Source organism: Ranitomeya variabilis, chromosome 5 (assembly GCF_051348905.1).
Source record: "Ranitomeya variabilis isolate aRanVar5 chromosome 5, aRanVar5.hap1, whole genome shotgun sequence".
In the NCBI taxonomy this organism is placed as follows: domain Eukaryota; kingdom Metazoa; phylum Chordata; class Amphibia; order Anura; family Dendrobatidae; genus Ranitomeya; species Ranitomeya variabilis.
The window spans coordinates 632,629,535-632,653,852 of record NC_135236.1 but is presented as its reverse complement, the minus strand read 5'-3'; the positions used below and the strand labels follow the sequence as shown (position 1 = coordinate 632,653,852).

General features: G+C 41.7%; 1 protein-coding gene across 3 annotated transcripts in view; it reads left to right on the top strand.

The window, feature by feature from the left end:
* ARAP3 (ArfGAP with RhoGAP domain, ankyrin repeat and PH domain 3) overlaps nucleotides 1-24,318 on the top strand; it is a 239,241-nt gene that overhangs the window by 106,910 nt on the left and 108,013 nt on the right. For all 3 annotated transcript variants that reach the window (XM_077266276.1, XM_077266274.1, XM_077266275.1), the window contains exons 9-14: nucleotides 3,046-3,227; nucleotides 7,567-7,673; nucleotides 10,654-10,853; nucleotides 14,615-14,700; nucleotides 15,139-15,321; nucleotides 16,821-16,971. In XM_077266276.1, the coding sequence (XP_077122391.1) occupies nucleotides 3,046-3,227; nucleotides 7,567-7,673; nucleotides 10,654-10,853; nucleotides 14,615-14,700; nucleotides 15,139-15,321; nucleotides 16,821-16,971 (909 nt within the window). The remainder of the gene's footprint in view (nucleotides 1-3,045; nucleotides 3,228-7,566; nucleotides 7,674-10,653; nucleotides 10,854-14,614; nucleotides 14,701-15,138; nucleotides 15,322-16,820; nucleotides 16,972-24,318) is intronic.

The following is a 24,318-nucleotide window of genomic DNA, read 5'->3' as shown; positions in this document are numbered from 1 at the left end:
AATTATTTCAGTTCTTCAATACAAAAGTGAAACTCATATGTTATATAGAGTCATTACAAACAGAGTGATCTATTTCAAGTGTTTATTTCTGTGAATGTTGATGATTATGGCTTTCAGCCAATGAAAACCCAAAAGTCATTATCTAAGCAAATTGGAATACTTTATAACACCAGCTGGAAAAAATGATTTTAACATCCAAAATGTTGGCTACTGAAATGTATGTTCAGTAAATGCACTCAATACTTGGTTGGGGCTCCTTTTCCATGAGTTACTGCATCAATGCGGCGTGGCCTGGAGACGATCAGCCTGTGACACTGCTGAGGTGTTATGGAAGCCCAGGTTGCTTTGATAACAGCTTTCAGCTTGTCTGCATTGTGGGGTCTGGTGTCTCTCATCTTCCTCTTGACAATACACCATAGATTCTTTATGGGGTTAAGGTCAGGTGAGTTCGCTGGCCAGTCAAGCAAAGTGATACTGTTGTTAGTGGAGTGCCCGTCAGGGCTGTAGGGTACTCGGAACTGGGCCGGTTCTTAAAGGGATGTGTCATGGTGGCAGTGACCCGGTCCGTGGCCCTGGGCATCCAAGTAAAAGGGAAAAGTCTTTAAAGGGATTGTTAAATAAAAAATAAAGTTTGTTCGTGATGCCACCTGTGGTATTCGATCAGGGATGACCGACGCTGCTTAAAGGGGTCCACTGGTGTGATCGTACTGCAGCAGGGATGGTTGGCTTCCCACAGGCGAAGCTGGGTCCCCAGGGCGCCCGGTGTGGTAGGGACAGATGGTAGATGGCGTAGAAAGAATCAGAGGACACAGAGTTGCAGTCTCTTTACCTTTTACTGGTGTAAGGCAGCCACAGTCCAGGGTACGGATCACACGTGCTGATGTGGTCCGGCCGGCTTGGAAGTGATTCTGGAATCCCCTTAGCCAGGTAGGGTTGGAAGCCTTCCTCTCTGCGCTGTGTTGTAGTCCCTTGCTGCCTTAGGCCTCACACAAGGTCCTCACTTTTTCTCTGTCTCCCTTTAGGTAGGACAATACCCGCATGGCAGGTAACTCAAGCCTTTTTACAGGATCTCTCAAATGACACCAGGCTCTATGTGTTACTGTGCCTTCGGATGTTAATGGTGGACAGGAGACTTGCAATCTATTGTCTGCAGGTTTCTGCTGTGGGGCATAAAGTTACCCCCACAACCTCGGTCTTCCGGCTACTGATTTCATGCGCTTCAGCGTGGAAGAAGCTCAGTCGCAGCTTCTCTCCAACTCTTCACTCTCCTTTGCTTTTTCCTCCTTCATGCTTTCTACAAACTGTTCTGTCTCTCTCGTTATCCTTTCCAGTAGTTACAGAATTTTGTGTCTGCACAGCCCCAGCTTTCCTCACAGGAGCTGCAGATCTACACATCTGCACATCCCCACTCTCTCTCGCAGACTCCTCTCACTGACTACTTTCCCTCTAGCCAGAATATATATAGGGGAGCCACAAACAAACTGCATCAGAGCTCCACCTTCTGGCCTGGAGTAAGAACATGTTACATGTTTGTGATACCTGTTAAAGAGATCCTTACTTACTTCCAAGCAAAGCATCACCCTCCCCGTGAGGATGGTAATACCACTGTAACAACCAGGAACTTGGGGTGTTACATTAGTAAACCAGGTATTGGTACTTTTGTCAGTATGGACAGGTGCCAAGTCCTTCTGGAGAATTAATTTTCAATCTCCTAAAAGATTGTCGGCAGAGGGAAGCAAGAATTGCTCTAAAATTTCCACGTAGACGGCTGCGCTGACTTTGGTCTTGATAAAACAGAGTGGACCTACACCAGCAGATGACATGGCTCCCCAAACCATCACTGATTGTGGAAACTTCACACTAGACCTCAAGCAGCTTGGATTGTGGCCTCTCCACTCTTCCTCCAGACTCTGGGACCTTGATTTCCAAGGTCTAGCGTGGCGTTTGCACAATCAGTGATGGTTTGGGGGATCCATGTCATCTGCTGGTGTAGGTCCACTCTGTTTTATCAAGACCAAAGTCAGCGCAGCCGTCTACGTGGAAATTTTAGAGCACTTCATGCTTCCCTCTGCTGACAAGCTTTTTGGCGATGGAAATTTCATTCTCCAGCAGGACTTGGCACCTGTCCACACTGCCAAAAGTACCAATACCTGGTTTGCAAACAACAGTATCACTGTGCTTGATTGGCCAGCAAACTATCTATGGGGTATTGTCAAGAGAAAGATGAGAGACACCAGATCCAACAATGCAGATGAGCGTTAATAAATTAACTTTTTAATGATATTCTAAATTTGTGAGAAGCACCTATATGTACATTTGTGCCAAAGGTGCATGGCACTTGGTTAGATTCCTAATTTATTTAGTGATTTGCCCATTTTATTGAATTAGGTGCATCTTGCTCTAGCATAAGGCTCATTAGTCTTAATGAAAGAGGGCCATTGTTTCATAAGCAGGAGTTATGCTGCCGATAACATGATGTGTATGGAGACAGAATGATCTGTTACTGATCGTTCTCACCCCATCGTTCTTCTTCAGCCTGTATAAAGAGTAGATTGTTGTATGTGGAAAAAGGAAATAGGATCTCAAGACGTTTATAATGGAATTAAAGGTTTGGAGAGTTGTGCTGATGTTCCAGAATGTGATAACATGTTTATATTTGAATGAATGTTGTTTTGTTTTTTTTGGTCAAAAATAAATCTGCATTGTTGTTCATGAAAAAAGACATCCCCTGAAAATAAGCCCTAACCCAACTTTCGGAGCAAAAAATAATATAATACACTGTCTTATTTTCGGAGAATCACAGTGTTTAAGTCAATGATTTTGAGTTTTTCTGTAAGTCACAGAAGATACTGCAACAAATGATCTAAAATTGACCTCACAGGTACCGTACATTGTATGTCCAGGCCATTCTGAGACGAATTTTGACCCACTAGCTCTTATTGCTTGTGGTCTGCATCAATACGAGCAGAGCTGGATTTTAGTAACACTTCATCAATCCCGGAATAATGCTTTTTTGTAACCATAGTACATTCATTATCTCCATAGCGCAGAGGAGTGAGTGGTGCTCCACCATACAGAACAGGGTTAAGGAACAGCGAATGTTTAACCACCGTCCTCGCTCCTCCTGCATCTTCTCCAGGGCGGGCCACCTAGAGCTGAAGGGCTATAAGTCAAAAGTGTTTGCAGTTCTCACAACAGATGAATTATGGATCCATAAAAATGAACAGGTAAGAAAATGCAAGATATTTGATGATGCCTCGTTTTGAGGAGAAGTCTACCATAAATATATCGATACGATTGTTCCCTGTTTACAATGCAGCAGAATTTAAGGATACATTGCATATAAGGCTGTGCAAGCATCATACATGGTGCACTGCTTAGCCAGGCTATCGCAATCCCAATTAGGTTGTGTCTGCAGTATACCCACTGCATAAAGTATTGGACTACTCCACATTACACCTTTAGGAGCTTTTATGAAATAAAATCCTAAATTAATAGACATTAACACATAGCTGATGACCCTTTACAACTACAGCAACTTGCATTTCTCCTTGAAGGCCTTCTACAAGAGGCCAAATTGCGTCTGTGGAAAATTTTGGCCATTCATCCATTAGGTTAGACTCTGATGTTAGACTCACAATTTCTGTTTTATTTAATCTCAAAAGTGTTTGAAGGGGTTGAGGTCAGGGCTCTGTCAAATTCCCCCCAACCATGTGTTTATGGACCTTGCGTTGTACACTACGGCACAGTCATGCTGGAATCGAAAAGGACACTTCTCAAATCGTTCCCACAAAGTTGGAAACATACAATATTCTAAAATGTCCTGTACGCTAAATCTTTATGTATTCTCTAGATCCTAGTGACCTAGCCCAACCCATGAAAAACAACCCCACAGCATTATCCCTCCTCCACCAAACTTTACAGTTGGCACAATTTAGTCAAGCAGGTAAGGTTTTCCTGGCATTCTCCAAAACGCAGCCTCGTCCATCAGATGCCAAATAGAGTAGTGTGAGTCACCATCTCACAGATCAAGTTTCCACCACTCCAGAGTCCAGTGGTGGCTTCTTTACACCACCCCATCTGACACTTGTTATAATGCTTGGTGATGTAACGCCTACATGCAGCTGCTTGGCCATGGAAACTGGTGCCATAAAGCCCCCAAAACAGTTTTTGTTGTGATGTAAATGTTAGAGGCCGCAGTTATGGAGTCAGCAAGCGGTGGTGACTTTTATGCCTTCTGCTCCTCAGCACTCATCAAACCTGTTCAGTAACTTTATGTGGATTCTAACTCTTGGCTGAGTCACAGTTCCAAAATTCTTCTAGTTTGCAATAATACCACCGATCATGGAATAGTTAGGAGAGAAAAAATCTCATGAACTGACTTGTTATATCTTGCCTATGACCATGCTAGTATCAATGAGCACTATAGAATGATCCATTGTTTCACAAATGTTCGTAAAGGCCATCTGCATGGTATCGGCCCTGGATTTTAGACACTTATGGCAACAGGACTACTGTATTTTTTGTAACAGAAGATGCACTGGACCATAAGACGTTCCCCAAATTGTGAGGTGGAAAATAGCAGAAAAAAGATTTTTATAAGATGGGGGTCTATCTTATTCTCCGAGTTTAAGGTATCTTACCTGAGGGCCGGTGGTGGTACAGCGGGGTCACAGAAGACAGGGTTCTTTCCTCAGGAAGCCGGCGGCGGCAGAAGTGGGGCAATGCTGCAGTCACAGGGTGCGATGCTGCGGGTACGGAGTCGGTGTCCAGGAGAAGGCACTCTGCACCGCCGCAGCATTGCCACACCTCTGCCGCATAACCCCAGTAAGCCGGAGTTCGCACTATAAGACGCACCCCTCATTTTCCTCCCAATTTCGGGGGGAAAAGTGTGTCTTCTAGTCTGAAAAATATGGTAAGTGAAATAGCTAAAACTTGAATGTATCATATCACTCTATAATAATAGTAGAAAATAGATATATGCTGATATTGGAAAGAGTATATACAGTGGAGAAAAAAACTATTTGATACACTGCCGATTTTGCAAGCTTTCCCACCTACAAAGAATGGAGAAGCTTGTAATTTTTATCATAAGTACTTCAACTGTGAGAGCAGAATCTAAGAATAAAAACCAGAAAATCACATTTTATAATTTTTACATAATTAAATTGCATTGTATTGCGTGAAATAAGTATTTGATCACCTAAAAACCAGCAAGAAGGCTGGTGAGAAGACAACAACTGCTGGCACCATTGTTAGAAAAGGGAAGTAACACAAGATGACTATTAATCTTCCTCGGTCTGGGGCTCTGTGCAGGATCTCGTTTTGTGGGGTAGGTATGATTCTGAGAAAAACTTGGTGATGAACTACAGGAAACATCTGACCTCTATAATTGCAAACAAAGGTTTCTGTACCAAATATTAAGTTCTGTTTTTCTATTGTTTCAAATACTTATTTTATGCAATAAAATGCAAATTAATTACCGTATTTTTCTGACCATAAGACGCACTTTTTTTTCCTCCAAATTTGGGAGGAAAGTGTGGGTGCGTCTTATGGTAGGGATGTAGCATGTGGGGAGGGGGGCAGCAGCGAGTGGGATCGCACTGTTATCCCACTTCAGGAGGCAGAAAAATGTCCCCACTGCCCGGAATCAGCCCTGGGGAAACCATGTGGTCCCGATGATTAAGTGCAGTGAATATTCATTAGCTACTCCCCGCCCACCTATCAGGTGAGTCAGGAGCAGCAAATGAATACTGCACTTAAGCAGCACCAACATGGTTTCCCCAGTGCTGATTCCTGCAGCAGCTGGGGAGATCCGTGTGTCCGGGGGAGGAGGAGGCAGCAGCAGCAGGGGCCAGGGGAGAGGAGATCGCTGCATACCTTCCTGGGCTGGAGCTGAGTGCTGTGCAGTGTGCACAAGGAGGATCTGTGATGATGTCAGAAGTGGGCGGGCTGGAGCATCACATGGCAGCACAGAGCCCTCCCTCTTCTTGACATCACCACAGGTCCTTCATACTCCCCACTAGAATCTGCAGGCTTCCTCTTATAACCTGTGCTGTGCTGTGGAAAGGCAACAAGAGGGAGGGCTCTGTGTGTGCAGTCATGGGATGCTTTTACTTCACCACAGGCTGGCTGCCACAATTAAGAGGTTAGTATTTCCAAAACACAATAAATCTCTCTGCCACTCCTTTAGTGAACTATAACTCCCAGCATATCATAGGATCTGCAGGACATGCTGGGAGTTATAGTTCTCCCATGGGATTTTAAAGCAGCACTCCAGTGTTATTTTGCAGTGCTGGAGTGGTGCTTTCAATATAAGCCCTGTGCTCTTATACTCACCCTCCAGCATCTTCATATAGTACTTCACAGACACCACACTGGTCCCGCAGCTTCCAACATAATAACATACTATTATATATAATAACACCACATATAATAGTATGTTAAATATTTTACCACTTTTTTTGCTTCAAATATTTTTTTCCCTATTTTCCACCTCTAAAACCTGGGTGCGCCTTATAGTCCGGTGCGTCTTATAGTCCGAAAAATACGGTATGTAAAAAATCATACAATGTGATTTTCTAGATTTTTTTGGGAGATCCTGTCCCTCACAGTTGAAGTGTATGAGCTATAACAATTACAGACCTCTCCATTCTTTGTAGGTGTGAAAACTTGCAAAATCAGCAGTGTATCAAATACTTATTTTCCCCACTGTACATACATGATGTGTCAGCATTGGAAAGAGTATATACATATAGAGTGTGTCAACTTTGGAAATCGTATATACATAGACGATGTGTCATCAGCATTGTAAAGAGTATATACATAAAAGATTTGTCAGCCCTGGAAAGAGTATATTCATGCACATTGTGACTAATAAATGCATCAACCATAATATTGGTGTAAATGTTAAGAACGTAAGGTAATTCGCATTTTCTGATCAAAGTTTGTGAAAGCCATCTAACCATGTCAAGGTGACCTTTCCATGGGGATGATCCCTAACCACTATATGTCCTACCTCTGCATGCGCCAAATCAGGCCTCTTCTGAATGGGGAATGAAAAGGAAACCAGGTATAGCTCACATTAAAACCTTGTCTGGGAAGGATGGGTGGATAAGGGTGCTGAATCTTGGAGGGGGGCCATCTCCGAAATGTTGTACAAAATAGAAAAAATAGGACCCGCACACCTTTACTATTAAATTAATGTACAGGTGCACAAATACGCTATGTGGCCAATATGCGGACATCTACTTACACTGTGAGTCAGCACACTGCGAATAATGAATTCCTGAAATACAATATTGCTGTAAACGTTTAAAATGTAGTTAGTTTTTAGATCAAAGAACGCATCTAACCACGTCAAGGTGACCTTTTAATATGGATGGTCCCTAACCATTATATGTCGTACCTCTCGTATATTGGCCAAATACCATATTTGTGCACCTGTACATTAACTTAATAGTGAGGGTGTGCGGGCCCTATTTTTTTCATTTTTTATTAGAATGTGTAACCTTTCTTTACAGTGTAAAGAATAAGTGTAATTCTTTGTGATTTTTTTCAATATAGTTTTTCAAAATGGGCAATGGAATGTTTGTGATTGAAATGCACGGCTCCACCATCCGGGATGGACGCAACAAGACATTTGAGTTGATCACACCACATAGAACTTTCAGGTAACGTGGAAGCGAATTGTCAATATCTCTCAGAAAAGTAAGTGGTCCTCATTTATCTGGACCCACCTTGTTGCTAACAGCACCCAATCAGAGCTCAGCTTTTATTTATTGCACTGGTCTACAGAAATTAAAGCTGTTCTCTGATTAGTTGTTATGGGCAGCCAGATCCAGTTTTCATAAATGAGACCAAAATGTTGCATTTACATTCCAGGGATGTGTAACTTGCAGGGCTGTGTGTTGTCTTTTGGCAAAATGACTGTTTTATCTGCTGCAGATCTACCAGTTCTCTGAATATTGAGCACTTATATCCCCACCTACACCACAGCTTTCTATGTATACTGTGCATAGGCAGAAAGCTTTCAATCAGTGTTGCGGGGATATACACAGCTCATGAATATGGTGGACTACTTGGCAGCAGGTTAACTAGTCCTCTAGTGATGATCAGTGATTTTATCAAAACTACAGCAAGCAGCCCAGTAAGTGACACATCTCTGGAATCAGGGTCTCTGTCTCTACAGCATGCTTCCTTCAGATTAGGTGTCAAAATCCTGGTGACAGATTCCCTTTAAGCATTTCTCTGATGTAAGCATCACAGACTTTTGGCGGGTGCTGTTAACACTACAATTGGTGTGTAGCTTCTCTGCAAGCAAGTATTGCATACATTGCTTCCTTCGTTATTGCACAGACCATCCGTCAGCTGATAGCATACAACTCTGTCTCTGACTATTTGCTTGCTGTAAATCCTGGACCGACTCTACATCTACAGTTTGTAACAACCACATATAACCCATTCCGTTAATTAAACACCAGAAAAAAGGTGAGAAAGTTTTTTAAAAAAAATCTTACAAAATTTTTTAATCAAAATGATGAAATAGAAATATAGATCAGAGTGACACTAATAGCAGGAATATCAGGGGATATTAGAAAAATTATTATATCTGTTCCAAAAATTGGAATATATTATACATATAGTACATATATAGTGCACTGAAAAGATACCGATAAATATCAAAACTGCATTTAATTATTAAATGGTCCCATCAGGGGTCCTATTATATTATAGAAATGCAGCACAATTACTCAAGCTAATTACAGCAACAATATCTCCTATATAGGTCCATACAAATGATCAATCAAACCTGAAGTAAAGTGCAATAGTGCATGCTGAATAATTAAGGCTGGGATAGAGTACAATGGTACATACTATATATGTAAACTATAAGTGCTCATGTGTAGAAGTAACTAACACATGATAGGCAATGCAACTTACATGAAATGTAGATTATAAATACCCACCTGCCGCCTCAACGCGCGTTTCGACAATCTTCTTCAGGAAAAGAATCCTCCTGAAGAAGATTGTTGAAACTGATATTCCTGCTATTAGTGTCACTCTGATCTATATTTCTATTTCATCATTTTGATTAATCAATTTTGTAAGATTTTTAATATAAATTCTGTCTGACCTTTTTTCTGGTGTTTAACGGAATGGGTTATATGGGGTTGTTGTGTACCTTGAGAAGTAATTATCTCTGATAAACGATTCCACTCTTGGGGACAATTTGCTGTAATCTACAGTTTGTATGCATATCTTCACTCCTGGCTCTGTGCCTTTTTGTGTTTCCCGTTCCACTTGTCTGTCTAATTTTCTGTATACATCGCTGTTCTGGTCCTTGATAATCTGCATGCAACACAGTAAGTTCTTCCCGCGGTGTTATCGCTTTTGGTCCGTGTTGAGCCACAACAAGGATGCACAATCAGACATCAGCTTCTGGTACTGTTTTTGAGGAACCTTAGCACAGAATAATATTTAGCATTTTTCATACTGTAACTACTTAAAAAATAAAAAAACTATTAAAGGTTATCTACGGGGTTCAAGACTCACCTCTGTGACAGTCTCTCTAGTATCTTCCGATGCTTCTTCTGAAACCAAGCTTGGTTGATTTAATGTACGCTTGAGATCATTATACTGTTGAAGCCCAAGCTTCAGCTTCCTCATAAAAGACATAATATTTTCTCTTAAGATTTCCTGATACTTGACTGAATCCATTTTGCTCTCTACACACTGCTAATTTCCAATGCAGGGAGGGAGCAAAGTTGCCTCAGAGAATCATTGATCCACCACCATGCTTCACTGTAGGCAGGGTGTTCTTTTCATCGAACACTTCATTCTTCCTCCTCCAGAAATACTATAGATCTATTGGCCTGAACAGGTAGTTTTCTTTCGTAGCGCCACAAAATAGAACCTCAATTCTCTGTGGCTTATTTATATGGTTTTGAGCATATTGGAACCAACTTTTCTTGATGTTTTAGGTCAGCAGAGGTATGTCTTAGAGCTCGGTCATGAGGACCTTCAGCATTAAGTATGCGCCTTAGTTTGCCTTCTGCAACCAAATCTTGCTGCAGGTCTTTTGCAGTCACTCCTGGGTTTTTGACCACCTGCCTCCGTTAAAAGTTTGCTTTCTGCCCCGTCCATGTAGTGCAGTCAGTATTTCTTTAACTTTGAGTTAATTGTAACTATAGCAACATCTAATGACTTTGCTATCTTTGTGTATCCACTTTCTTGATTGTGTAAGGTAATCATCTCTACTATTAACTTTTTGGATGAATCTCTTGACAACCCAAGAATATTGCCCCTGAATAATGGGCTAAGATTTATTATGAACACTTCCAGAAGCCGGTGGCTGGCTTTGCATCATGTTTGCAGCAGGTCATAGCAGCCAAAGGGTCTTTAATAAGTACTAAAACCGCTTATAATGAAGGGGTTGAATAATTCTGAGACTGCAAAAGTCATCAAAAGTATTTTTTTTATTTCTTGAAAGCTTGTACATTTTACTAATAAACCTAAGTTTCAATGGAGGTTAAGAATAACCTTGGTTGCATCTGTATGGATATAAAAAAATATGTTTATTAATATATTCACATATAATGTTTTCATTTTTTTGTCTGTCTATAAGAAATTGCACCTTTTCTTCCTTTCCAGCTTCACAGCAGAGTCAGATCGGGAGAAGAAGGAATGGATGGAGGCATTGCTGGAGTGTATATCTGAGTCACTCTCAGACTATGAGGTGGCTGAAAAGATTTGGTCCAACAAAACCAACAAGACCTGTGCTGACTGCAAAGCTTGCAACCCCGACTGGGCCTCCATAAACCTGTGTGTTGTCATATGCAAGCAGTGTGCAGGTCGGTGCTGAGTACGGCTCCATTCACACTCATGTTTGTCTGTTACACCTTTAGGAACAGATGAACCTATACTCGTTACTCGAGATTTCTCGAGCATGCTCGGGGTCCTCCGAGTATTTTTTAGTGCTCGGAGATTTAGTTTTTCTTGCCGCAGCTGAATGATTTACATCTGTTAGCCAGCATAAGTACATGTGGGGATTCGCTAGCAACCAGGCAACCCCCACCTGTACTTATGCTGGCTAACAGATGTAAATCATTCAGCTGCGGCAAGAAAAACAAAATCTCCGAGCACTAAAAAATACTCGGAGGACCCTCGAGCATGCTCGAGAAATCTCGAGTAACGAGTATATTTGCTCATCACTACTTCCTTTCTAAAAATGGACACAGAAGGCCCCATGATAATCAATAGACTCCCTTTGCCTCCATTTACGTCACTTACTTCACTATTGTTTAAGAGCGAACTTGCTGGGATAAAGTGTTCTCTGCGCATGCTCGGGTGCTAACCGAGTGTCTTCAGCATGCTCGAAAAATATGTTTGAGTCCCCACGGCTGTTCGAAAGCCGCAACACACGCCTAACAAACAAGCAATCTCTGCCTGTGTTGGGGCTGATGAACAGCCGCGAGGACTCAAACATATTTTTCAAGCACGCTGAAGACACTCGGTTAGCCCGCGAGCATGCTCTGATAACATTCACGTTTGCTCATGATTAGTCTTTAATAATTTATTTGTGCATTCTTAAAAACAGAAAGAATTGTTAGATATGTATGGAAACACAAGATGTTGTCACGTACGTCCAAAGAATATCATAAAAATCCATAAGGTGTTGATGGGTAATTTGAAGATTAGTCCACATCCGCTTTAGGTTACTCACGGTTTGTGGTTTCGCCCACGGTGCATTAAATAGGTCATAGTTTGTAGCTCCGCACAAATGTTAATAAAGAATCCTGGGATAGGGTGGGTTACAATATATAATCCCACCAGTGTTTTGAAGCATCACCACATTTCTTTCTCCTTCAGTAAATCTGTTCATTTTTAACACTTGAGGGTTGACCAATTATTATACCTTTGTTCTTTCAGCTTTTTACCCATTTGGGTATATGCGGTTTTGCTGGCGCTCTCAGAGTTAAGTTTACTTGAATTTAGAAAGTCTCCAATATTTTCAATATTATATCGGGGTGGCCCAACTATCAGGACCTACTCCCATCAGCTGTTTGGGGAGGTCACGCACAAGTGTTGCAGCCTCTTAATTGATAGTGGCTGCCGGCCGATTCATATTTGCCTGCAACAATTATTTTTAGCCAAAGAAACAAAGAAAGAAAGTTCTGGCACTACCACTACACCCAATTGAAGGGAATTAAGGATTAAACAAAATATATCCAGATAATAGCCATGTCTTGTGATGCTTAGCTTGATACTTGTAAATGATCATGAAAATTCACAGGAAAGCAAGAGGAGCGTCCCTCACAGCTGGCAATTTCAGTAAAATGCACTGTATTTTGGTCACAGAGTTGCAGACAGAGACATCAGTGAAATGAGCTATAGCTGTTTCGCATGTTGACACGCTTCTTCTGGTGCACACATTCCATTTCTTTTATGCAGGATATCCCATTCACCTTATTAAAATGTATTACTATCAATTACTAATAAAAAATAGGTTTGTTATGCCCTTACTTTAAACATAATTCTTTGAGCAATTTAGTGAGATCAATAATAAATATTGGTACATGATAGAAAGTGACACACTGCTATCTGATATTTCTATAAAAAGACCGATAGTTAAGTTTCGCAGGAGTAGAAGCCTGGAAATATATTGGTAAAGTCATGTTCACACACACAGAAGACTGACTTATTAATAAAATAAACTTTACAGAAAGGACTTTTTAAATGTAGACACTGTAATCAGTGTGGTTATATGTACTGTAGGAACCACATTACAGTAATTTGGGACCTTACTTCCATTAGTTTCAATCAATTTTTTACTTTCCAGAATAAATACATAGTGTATGCGATTATATGTGACAGCTGTAAATTTTATATTGTGAGCATGTACGTTCGCTGCAGTCTGGAAAAAGTTCCCTGAGACTTATCAGCCATATGAGACTGGTTCATGGGTGGGACCCAGACCACATGCGTTTTGTAGGTTTGCATTTTGAACAAATATCTAAAGAAGGTGGTGATAGAAGCAAACAGTTATTTAGACAGGACATATATTTCAATCAAATGATTGAGGCTTTAGGACCCATAGGGTTAAATGATCTTATTGACCTAGTCCCATTTCTGCTTGGAGGTGCATATTAGTGTCTCCTGTTTTTATTATCTGTTGTTTATGTGTTTTCTATGCATTTCTTCTCATTTTTGATTAGTAATTGATAGTAATATATTTAAATAATGTGGGTGGGATTTCCTGCATAAAAGGAAGGGAAGTACTAGTGATGATATGTGAGCCAGAAGAAGCGTGTAAACATGCGAAACAGCTGTTGCTCATTTCACTGATGCCTCTATCTGCAACCCTGTAACTTAAATAAAGTTCAGTTTACTGTTATTGCCAGTGGTGAATGCCGCTCCTCTTGCTTTCCACTTCATTTTGATTAAATGTTTTTAGCGTCCTTTTTAGATATTGCAGAATTGTTCCGTCGGCTTTAAGGCTAGGTTCACATCACGTTAGGGCATTCCAGTTAATGGATCCGTTAAATGAATGCGCTAACAATGTGTCCCAAATTGTCTTATTTTTTGCGATCGCGCTAACGCATGCATTAATGCATTGTTGCATTGCATCGGCATGCGTTTACAATAGAGTTCAATACACGGCGAATGCTTCCGTTCGCTGTGCGTTCGCCGTAACGTACCGGAAAATGCGGTAGTCCGCGCTCGAAGGTGCGTCACAAACTAATGGACCATCGATAACGCATGCCGATTTTGACATGCGTTAGGATGCGTTACGCTAATTGAAGTCTATGGGTGCGTTAACGCACCCGTTACATTGCGTTAGTGCCGCTTAGAAACGCATCTGTTAAATTGAATGCCCTAACGCGATGTAAACCTAGCCTAATGGATCAACGCTGCAAATAGTCCAAGACAATTGGAATTGCAGAGCAGGCTCCATACATATACACTGATTATCCATAACATAAAAGACCACAGACAGGTGACATGAATAACAATATCCTGTGGCGATGGCTCCTCTCAGTGGTGGAATATAGTAGCCTGGAACAGTAGATCCAAAAGAATGGTCAGTCCTTGAAGTTGATGTGATGGAAGCAGGAAAGATGGACAAGCGTAAATATCTGCAAGTGTCTGAGATTCTGTAGAACGACAAGTCTTGTGTGATGTTCCTGGTTACTACCCACCAAAAGTGGTCCTAAGAAATGTTAACAGTGAACCATCAACAAGGCCATGGGTGCCCAAGGCTTATTGATCTACCGGGGGAATGAAGGTCTGACATCGATTTGATCCCACAGATGAGCGACTAATGCTGGCTACGATAGAAAGGTGTCAGACTGCCCTGGGCATAACCGCTTACTTTTTTGCTCTATCCATAATTTCTGAACAGGGTACTTTCAGTGGAAAATTAACTTTGGTCTTGGTCTTCTCTAGAGTCTACTAGTGATTGTTTGTAATTTGGTGTTATTTCTATATTTATAACAAGTATTAGTGTATGACTGTTCTGGAATTTCTCTCCCCACAATGTGTTAGTCATAGCCAGACAAGTCTGATCGCCCCAGCTGTAGAATCTCTTTCTCATCTTGTGTTTGCTCTGCAGGTCAGCACAGAAGTCTGGGGACCAACATCTCCAAAGTGCAGAGTCTGAAACTAGATATCAGCATCTGGAGCAACGAAATTGTGCAGGTGCGAGACGTCTCTAGTAACAAGCTGCTGGTCTCCTTGCTAAGATGACCATAGACAATTCCATGCAACATTTCCTGGTGACTTTATAAGTCAATACCTTCATATCAGAAGGCTAAAGACCTAAATAGGAGCTTACATTAGGCTCAAATAATGGTAAAACTGAGTTCAGAAGTACCATAGATGCTCATGTTCCCCCTTTATCGACTTTCATCAAGGAACTCAAGGAAATATTGCAAACATGCTCCTAGCTTCAGCAACATATCTATGACATGTGTGCAACACACATGTACCCCAGATGCCAATGTGAGAGGTTATTATTGCCAGTAATGCAATATAAAGCAAATATCTGAGGAAATCCTGCCTTCAAAAATCTGTAAGATCTACGTATGATTGGACTACTTCCACTTTTATAATAAAAGTATTTCTTAACTTTTACAGCTATTTATTATCTTGGGGAATGATCGAGCCAATCGCTTTTGGGCAGCACGTGTGCCACCATCAGAGGTTCTTCATTCAGATGACTGTATAGAACAAAGACGGGACTTCATTGCCTACAAGTACCGTGATGGGAAGTACAGAAGTCCTCACCCTCATTACAGCACACAGGAGGAGATACTAAAGGTATCTGTCCTATGAGATAAAGGTCATCCACAATGGAATTGAGGAATAGCAAAGGCGAGAACACCTCTAGGTGACCAACCTCTGAAGTTAATGGTGGAGCTAGTTATTTTCCATTTTACTGTCAGACTTAATTAAGCTGCCAAAAGGCTACCAGAATGCTGTGGTATCGTCCCTTTAGACAAGGGGTGCACAACCATTTTTGGACACATTGTCAGAATGAATCATGCCCAAGCTCCTCAAGAAAACTTAAGTTGAACCTGTCAGTGGATTAAGTCTGCCGACACCACGGGCAGCAGGAATCAGGCATCTTGCTTCTGGTGGTGCCTTTTTGGCCACAATGTGACCCTATTCATTCTTATTGTGCTGCAATGTAACAGCGGCACACGGTAAGTTTTGGCTGCACCACCTCTGTCATGGTCAAAGTGGTCGTATATCCCCTTCCTTAGGGTTCGCTCATATCTGCGTATAAAATCGTAGAGTTCAATGTTAGAAAAAATCACATTGTGTTTGCACCAATGTTATTCAATGAGGCAGTGTTTATCTGTGAGTTTTTCCTTACCTGGAATTGGGGTGAGGAAAAATATTGCAGCATGTTGCATATGGCCACGTAAAATGGCCGACCACGGGCACTGGAACACACTGATAGGAGCGTGACTTACGGAGGTTAGTAATGGGGGAGTTTGCTACACGCCTCTCCATTACTAACCCTTGGGCTTGATGTCAGCGGACATTACAAAGCTGACATCAAACCCAAAACCATTACCCCAATTGCCAACGCATCAGAGCAATTGGGAAGAGCCGAGGCTAAGCGCCAGAATTGGCACATCTAATAGATGCAACACTTCTGGGCGTGGATGAGAGCTGGTGTTATTAGTCTGGGAAGGGGCCAATATCCATGTCACATTCCAGATAATTAATATTAGCTCACAGCTGTCTGCTTAGCCTTGGCTGGTTATTAAAAATAGGGAGGAAACCATGTCATTTGGGGGGGGGGGGGGGTCACATTTTTAATAATCAGTAATGGCTATGCAGACAGCTGCAATTAATAGTCTGGGAAGGTACATGGATATTGACCCGTTTCCAGAATAATAATACCAGCTCTCAGCTGTCTGCTTTCCCTCAGCTGGTTAACAAAAATAAAGAGGACCTCACACCATTTTTTTTAAATTAAACGTTTGTTTAATAGGTTAAATAAGGTTACACACCCTTTAGTGCCACATGAAAGGCACTAAAGTGTGCCAGTTTATGATATTTAGGGAGCTTGTTACATTAATTATCTACAGGATATCTATCTATCCTATTTATTCTATCTATATCTGTATATAAGATTGTATTATTAGTTTGTGAACTAGCTTGAAATGAAAAAGAATGACAGTATGTAAAATCTGAAGTTAAAAGCACATTGCATACTGATTGCATGTGAGGAATCTCAGCAATTTTTTATACGCAGATGTGAGCGACCACTTATGGTGGCTTTTTCATGTTGTGGTGTCTTCCAGATGCTGTGTGCTGCTGTCTCAGGACCTAACCTGCTGAAGACGGTGATGCAGTTTTTCTCTGATGCAGAATCCATTGATGATCCCAATGACAGCTCGACCCTTGTCCTGCAATCAGCTGAGAACTGGAGTGCGAGCACCTACAATATAAATGGTAATGACGTCAGTGCTGCGCTCTCATACAGCATAAATGGTAATGAATTCAGTGCTGCGCTCTCATACAGTATAAATGGTAATGACTTCAGTGCTGCGCTCTCATACAGCATAAATGGTAATGAATTCAGTGCTGCGCTCTCATACAGTATAAATGGTAATGCTTCAGTGCTGCGCTCTCATACAGTATAAATGGTAGTGACTTCAGTGCTGCGCTCTCATACAGTATAAATAGTAGTGACGTCAGTGCTGCGCTCTCATACAGTATAAATGGCAATTACTTCAGTGCTGCGCTCTCATACAGTATAAATGGTAATGCTTCAGTGCTGCGCTCTCACACAGTATAAATGGTAATGACTTCAGTGCTGCGCTCTCATACAGTATAAATGTTAATGACTTCAGTGCTGCGCTCTCATACAGTATAAATGGTAATGACTTCAGTGCTGCGCTCTCATACAGTATAAATGGCAATTACTTCAGTGCTGCGCTCTCATACAGTATAAATGTTAATGACTTCAGTGCTGCGCTCTCATACAGTATAAATGGTAATGACTTCAGTGCTGCGCTCTCATACAGTATAAATGGTAACGACTTCAGTGCTGCGCTCTCATACAGTATAAATGGTAATTACTTCAGTGCTGCGCTCTCATACAGTATAAATGGCAATTACTTCAGTGCTGCGCTCTCATACAGTATAAATGTTAATGACTTCAGTGCTGCGCTCTCATACAGTATAAATGGTAATGACTTCAGTGCTGCGCTCTCATACAGTATAAATGGTAATTAATTCAGTGCTGCGCTCTCATACAGTATAAATGGTAATTAATTCAGTGCTGCGCTCTCATACAGTATAAATGGTAATGACTTCAGTGCTGCGCTCTCATACAGTATAAATAGTAATGACTTCATTGCTGCGCTCTCATACAGTATAAATGGTAACGACTTCAGTGCTGCGCTCTCATACAGCATAAATGGTAATGACGTCAGTGCTGCGCTCTCATACAGTATAAATGGTAATGACTTCAGTGCTGCGCTCTCATACCGTATAAATGGTAATGACTTCAGTGCTGCGCTCTCATACAGTATAAGTGGTAATGACTTCAGTGCTGCGCTCTCATACAGGATAAATGGTAGTGAATTCAGTGCTGCGCTCTCATACAGTATAAATGGCAATTACTTCAGTGCTGCGTTCTCATACAGTATAAATGATAATGCTTCAGTGCTGCGCTCTCATACAGCATAAATGGTAATGACGTCAGTGCTGCGCTCTCATACAGTATAAATGGTAATGACTTCAGTGCTGCGCTCTCACACAGTATAAATGGTAATGACTTCAGTGCTGCGCTCTCATACAGTATAAATGTTAATGACTTCAGTGCTGCGCTCTCATACAGTATAAATGGTAATGACTTCAGTGCTGCGCTCTCATACAGTATAAATGGCAATTACTTCAGTGCTGCGCTCTCATACAGCATAAATGGTAATGAATTCAGTGCTGCGCTCTCATACAGTGTAAATGGTAATGACTTCAGTGCTGCGCTCTCATACAGTATAAATGGTAATGCTTCAGTGCTGCGCTCTCATACAGTATAAATGGTAATGACTTCAGTGCTGCGCTCTCATACAGTATAAATAGTAGTGACGTCAGTGCTGCGCTCTCATACAGTATAAATGGTAATGAATTCAGTGCAGCGCTCTCATACAGTATAAATGGCAATTACTTCAGTGCTGCGCTCTCATACAGTATAAATGGTAATGCTTCAGTGCTGCGCTCTCACACAGTATAAATGGTAATGACTTCAGTGCTGCGCTCTCATACAGTATAAATGTTAATGACTTCAGTGCTGCGCTCTCATACAGTATAAATGGTAATGCTTCAGTGCTGCGCTCTCACACAGTATAAATGGTAATGACTTCAGTGCTGCGCTCTCATACAGTATAAATGTTAATGACTTCAGTGCTGCGCTCTCATACAGTATAAATAGTAGTGACTTCAGTGCTGCGCTCTCATACAGTATAAATAGTAGTGACTTCAGTGCTGCGCTCTCATATAGTATAAATAGTAGTGACTTCAGTGCTGCGATCTCATACAGTATAAATGGTAATGACTTCAGTGCTGCTCTCGTACACTATTAGTGGTAATTACTTCAGTGCTGCGCTCTAATATGGTATAAACGGTAATGACTTCAGTGCTGCGCTCTCATACAGTAAAAATGGAAGTGACTTCAGTGCTGCGCTCTCATATGGTATAAATAGTGACTTCAGTGCTGCGCTCTCATACAGTATAAATAGTAGTGACTTCAGTGCTGCGCTCTCATACAGCATAAATGGTAATGACTTCAGTGCTGCTCTCATACACTATTAGTGGTAATGACTTCAGTGCTGCGCTCTCCTACACTATTAGTGGTAATGATGACTTCAGTGCTGCGCTCTCATACAATATTAGTGATAATGACTTCAGTGCTGCGATCTCATACAGTATTAGTGGTAGTGACTTCAGTGCTGCGCTCTCATACAATATAAATAGTGGTGACTTCAGTGCTGCGCTCTCATACAGTATAAATAGTAGTGACTTCAGTGCTGTGTTCTCATACCGTATAAATGGTAATGACTTCAGTGCTGCGCTCTCATACAGTATAAATGGTAATGACTTCAGTGCTGCGCTCTCATACAGTATAAATGGTAATGACTTCAGTGCTGCGCTCTCCTACAGCATAAATGGTAATGACTTCAGTGCTGCTCTCATACACTATTAGTGGTAATGACTTCAGTGCTGCGCTCTCCTACACTATTAGTGGTAATGATGACTTCAGTGCTGCGCTCTCATACAATATTAGTGATAATGACTTTAGTGCTGCGCTCTCATACAGTATTAGTGGTAGTGACTTCAGTGCTGCGCTCTCATACAGTATAAATAGTAGTGACTTCAGTGCTGCGCTCTCATACAGTATAAATGGTAATGACTTCAGTGCTGCGCTCTCATACAGTATAAATAGTAGTGACTTCAGTGCTGCGCTCTCATACAGTATAAATGGTAACGACTTCAGTGCTGCGCTCTCATACAGTATAAATGGTAATGAACGCCCCCCCCCTTGCTGAATGCAGGGGGGGTCGCATGATAACACAGCCTCTCCTTTCCCCCCTTTTTTAGTGGTATGTGTTTTTTAATTGGTAATGTGTTCAAAGGGTTAAGTTATTTATGTAAGCTGTGCTATGCACGAGCAGGTTCAAACCGGTTTAATCTAGTTGTTGTTCCCGCACTTTTTGAGCAGTTTGATTGGTTTAAACAAAAAGTGCGGGAAGGATTTTTTCTATAAAAATCAGATGTTTTAACGGCTCGTCGCCAGTCTACAGAAGAAGATTAAAGATTGAAGACAGCTGATGGAGGCCCTTCTTCAGCAGCTGATACAACGGGCGGAGGCGGAGGGCGGCACTGAATGGTTGCGGAGTTGCCTGGCGGCGCAGCCAGCTATAAAACCTACCTCTGTTAATGAGGTCCCGGCTTCTCCTGCTCCTCAGTTGTCGCCTTCCCCTCAGAATGTGGAGTCTTCCCCGTCGAGGTCAAGTCGGAGCTTGCGGAAGAATCGGAGAGCGAGAGTCGTTTACTCGCCGGAGCCGCCATCTTCGTCTGCGCATGAAGATTCCCGGGCTCGGCGCTGCAGTGGGCGGAGAATGGCGCGGCGGAAGTCTCGGAGCCCTCCGCGAGATCTTCACCGCGGTCAGCTGTCTCCTCATCTGCGAGCGCCGGAGAACGATGTCATGTCCGGCGCGTCGCTTGACGAAGACCCGGAAGTGATCCCGGCGCCGGTGAGAAGAGACATGGAGTCGTCTAACCGCTGTAGCCGTACAAGCGCTGCAGCGGTCCAGGGACCTCGGCCAGCAGCGCTTACCCACAGTGGTGAGCATTTCAATGCAGGTGTATCTTCCTCCGCTGCTGCCGCTGCCAAGTCCTGGTTATCAGCGCCATCCACATCCAGCCAAGAGGACAGTCGTCTTCATCGCAGACCGCATTCGCCTATCGGATTAGGCTTGAGTGCTGGCACCCCGGCTACAGATGCGGGTCTTCATGGATCTGGTGAGAACTTCAATGTCCCCTTATCTGTCAGTCCCTTTAACGTCAAGGAGTTAGTGAGGGAAGCCTTGGAGGATTATTTGAGCGGCAGTGTTTTTCCTGCCGTTCCCAGAACCCCCTCAATAGACACTAATACTGCCAGTCTTAGCGCAGTTCTGAAGCCAGGTGTACCAGAAATTCTTTTAAAAGAATCACTTACATGTGATGTTTCCCCGCTGGGCTTTCATTTGAGCCCTGCGGTGAAAGATCAGATTTGGAGCAAATCATTTATTGACATATTTACGCTTTTACCTTCTGGCAGAGAACAGCAGAATAGGTATGAGAAAAAAGAGGATTCAGATGATAAGAGAAAGGTCAATCCTGTTAAATCTTTTAACAATTGGTTGCAAGCTTTCTCTATTTATTCTGCTGTTCTCGGCGAGAAGTTTCCATATCTTTGCTCTGGTCTCTTTCAACACCTGGATTCTATCCTTGAAGCTTATCGGAATTTTGGGGGTATGGCCTGGCTGCTTTATGACGAAGCGTTCAGGCAGAAATTGTCCATGTTCCCAAACCTAACATGGGGTACAAAAGATGTTGGGTTATGGGTTAACCTTATGTTACCTCAGAGATTCCAAACTCCTAGGCAGACCCCCAATGCTGCTGTAAGGCGGGGCGTATGCTTTGCTTTTAACAAATCAAGCTGTAAGTGGGCCCAGAATTGCCGCTTTCGACATGAATGCTCCTTTTGCGGGGGCGTTCATCCAATGTCCAAGTGTTATAAGAAACAGATGCAGTCTAACCAACAAGGTAACAGAGAGCCTTTTTCAAAAGGCCCTGAGTCCGGTGAAATTGGAAAGAATGTTACAATGGCTAGAAATGTACCCAGATCAGGAGAGTAGTTCTCTCCTGTTTAATGGTTTTTTAAATGGTTTTTTTGTACCTCCGTTTAGAGGTACAGGTTGCAAATTAGTGAGTAATTTGCCTTCAGCTTTAGAGTTTTCACACATTGTGGAGGAGAAGATTATAAAGGAGTTAGAAGCCGGTCGGGTTTCTGGTCCTTTTGATTCTCCTCCATTTGCAGATTTTAGGTTATCTCCTTTGGGGATAGTTCCTAAAAAGGAAACTGGATCGTATAGACTCATTCATCATTTATCGTACCCCACGGGTATGTCCTTAAATGATGAAGTGGCTAGTATGAATTGCTCTGTTAAATATACCTCTTTTGATGTTGCTTTAGATTTGTTGAGAAAATTTGGTTGTAACGCCCTTATGGCAAAGTCGGATATTAAGTCTGCATTTAGGATTTTACCGGTTAGTCCGGAGGGTTTCAGTTCTCTTGGTTTTGCTTTTCAAGATAAATTTTTCTTTGACAGATGCCTACCTATGGGTTTTTCCCTTTCATGTTTTTATTTTGAATCGTTTTCCACTTTTCTCCAATGGGTAGTTGAGTCAGATTTTGTTGGTGGCGGTATGTTACACTATCTGGATGACTTTTTATTTATTGGTCCAGCTGATTCGTTTATTTGTCATTCTATGTTGAGCAAATTTTTGAATGTTTGTAATCAATTTGGAGTCCCCATTGCGGCGGAAAAGACTGTATTTCCTTGTTCATCTTTAGAATTTTTAGGCATTTTATTAGATTCTGAAAGTATGTCTTGTTCTTTACCCTCTGAAAAATTATCTAAACTTTATCTTTCCGTCTCTAGTTGTTTAGCAGCAGAAAAGGTTACCCTTAAGGAGTTGCAGTCCTTATTGGGTTCTTTGAATTTTGCACTCCGAATTATCCCAATAGGCAGAGTGTTTTCTAGGAGATTATATGAAGCCACTTCTGGACTTTCCTCACCTCATTCTCATATTCGTCTTGGTAGGGAAGTAAAAGAGGATTTGAAAGTTTGGTTGAAGTTTTTGTCCAACTTTAATGGTAGAACAGTGTGGCAGACACCATTTGTTTCGGCACAGGAATTGTCCTTGTTTTTTCATTTTCATCTTTTTGGGCGGCTGAGGTATGGCCGCCGTCTTGGCATCTGCTTAAAGTGATAGACAATCAGACTGTTTTGGACTTGTTCTCCATATTTTCGTGTATACAGCTTTGGGGTGCGCAGCTCAGTAATAAAAGAATTTTGTTCTTGTCAGATAATCAAGGTCTAGTTTTTGCAATAAATACTCTGTCTTCAAAGAATAGATGGGCTGCTCGGGTCATTAGGCAGATGGTTTTTCTCTGTTTGGAGCATAACATATGGTTAAAAGCTTCTTTTTCATCTGGGCGTGATAATAATGCTGCATCCATTTGTTACCGCCAGCTTTTTATTACCGAGAGAAAAATTCAGGAAGAGGGAAGAAACAGAGCAATTTTTCCAGAATGGATTTGGGAGGTGATTCAGGATTAATCTCACATTTCATCAGTAAATCTTTGGCCGATAGAACATGGGCCGATTACTCGGCGGCATGGAATCTGTGGTACAATTTTTGTATAGCCAGAAATCATCCTCATGCAGTTTGTAATGTTGAAATGTCGTTGTCTTTCTTAGAATTTTTAGTTAAAAGAGGTTTATCTTATTCTGCTCTGTCAAAAAATATTGCAGGGGTTTCATTTTTTCTTAAGGTTTTGGGTTCTAACCCTATGTCTGATATTTTTCATGTACGCCAATTTTTAAAAGGTTTTAGAAGGGCTCACTTTAAGCCCGATGAGCGACGTCCGATCTCTTTCCATTTACTTAAGAACCTCTGTTCTTCTGTTTCCTTAGTTTGTTTAAATGAGTTTGAATCGTGCCTTTTTTCCACAGCCTTTTCTTTAGCATTTTTTGCAGCATTACGGGTCGGAGAGGTAGTGTCGCAGAAGAAGTCCGTCCCGTCTGGCCTTTTCATTGAAGATGTTGAAATTTTTGATTCTCACGTCATGTTATTTATCAGAAAATCCAAAACGGACCAATTAGGGAGAGGCTCTTCCTTGCGGCTTAATTCAATTTCTGACAATATTATTTGTCCGGTTTCCAATACGAAAAGATGGGTATTATTAAGGCCTAAGATCAATGGCCCATTGTTTATTCATATGAATGGTGAGCCTGCTACCTGTTTTCAATTCAACTTTATTCTCAAAAAATGTTTAAAGGAGCTTAATTTAGAAAGCCAACACATTTCATCTCATTCCTTTCGTATTGGGGCCGCAACCGAGGCCTCTAGATTGGGTTTTCGTGACAACGCGATAAAGAGAATCGGCCGCTGGGAATCTGATAGATTTAAGTTATACATTCGTCCTAATTTATTTCCTTCTTAATATTTGGTTCGATTTTAGGA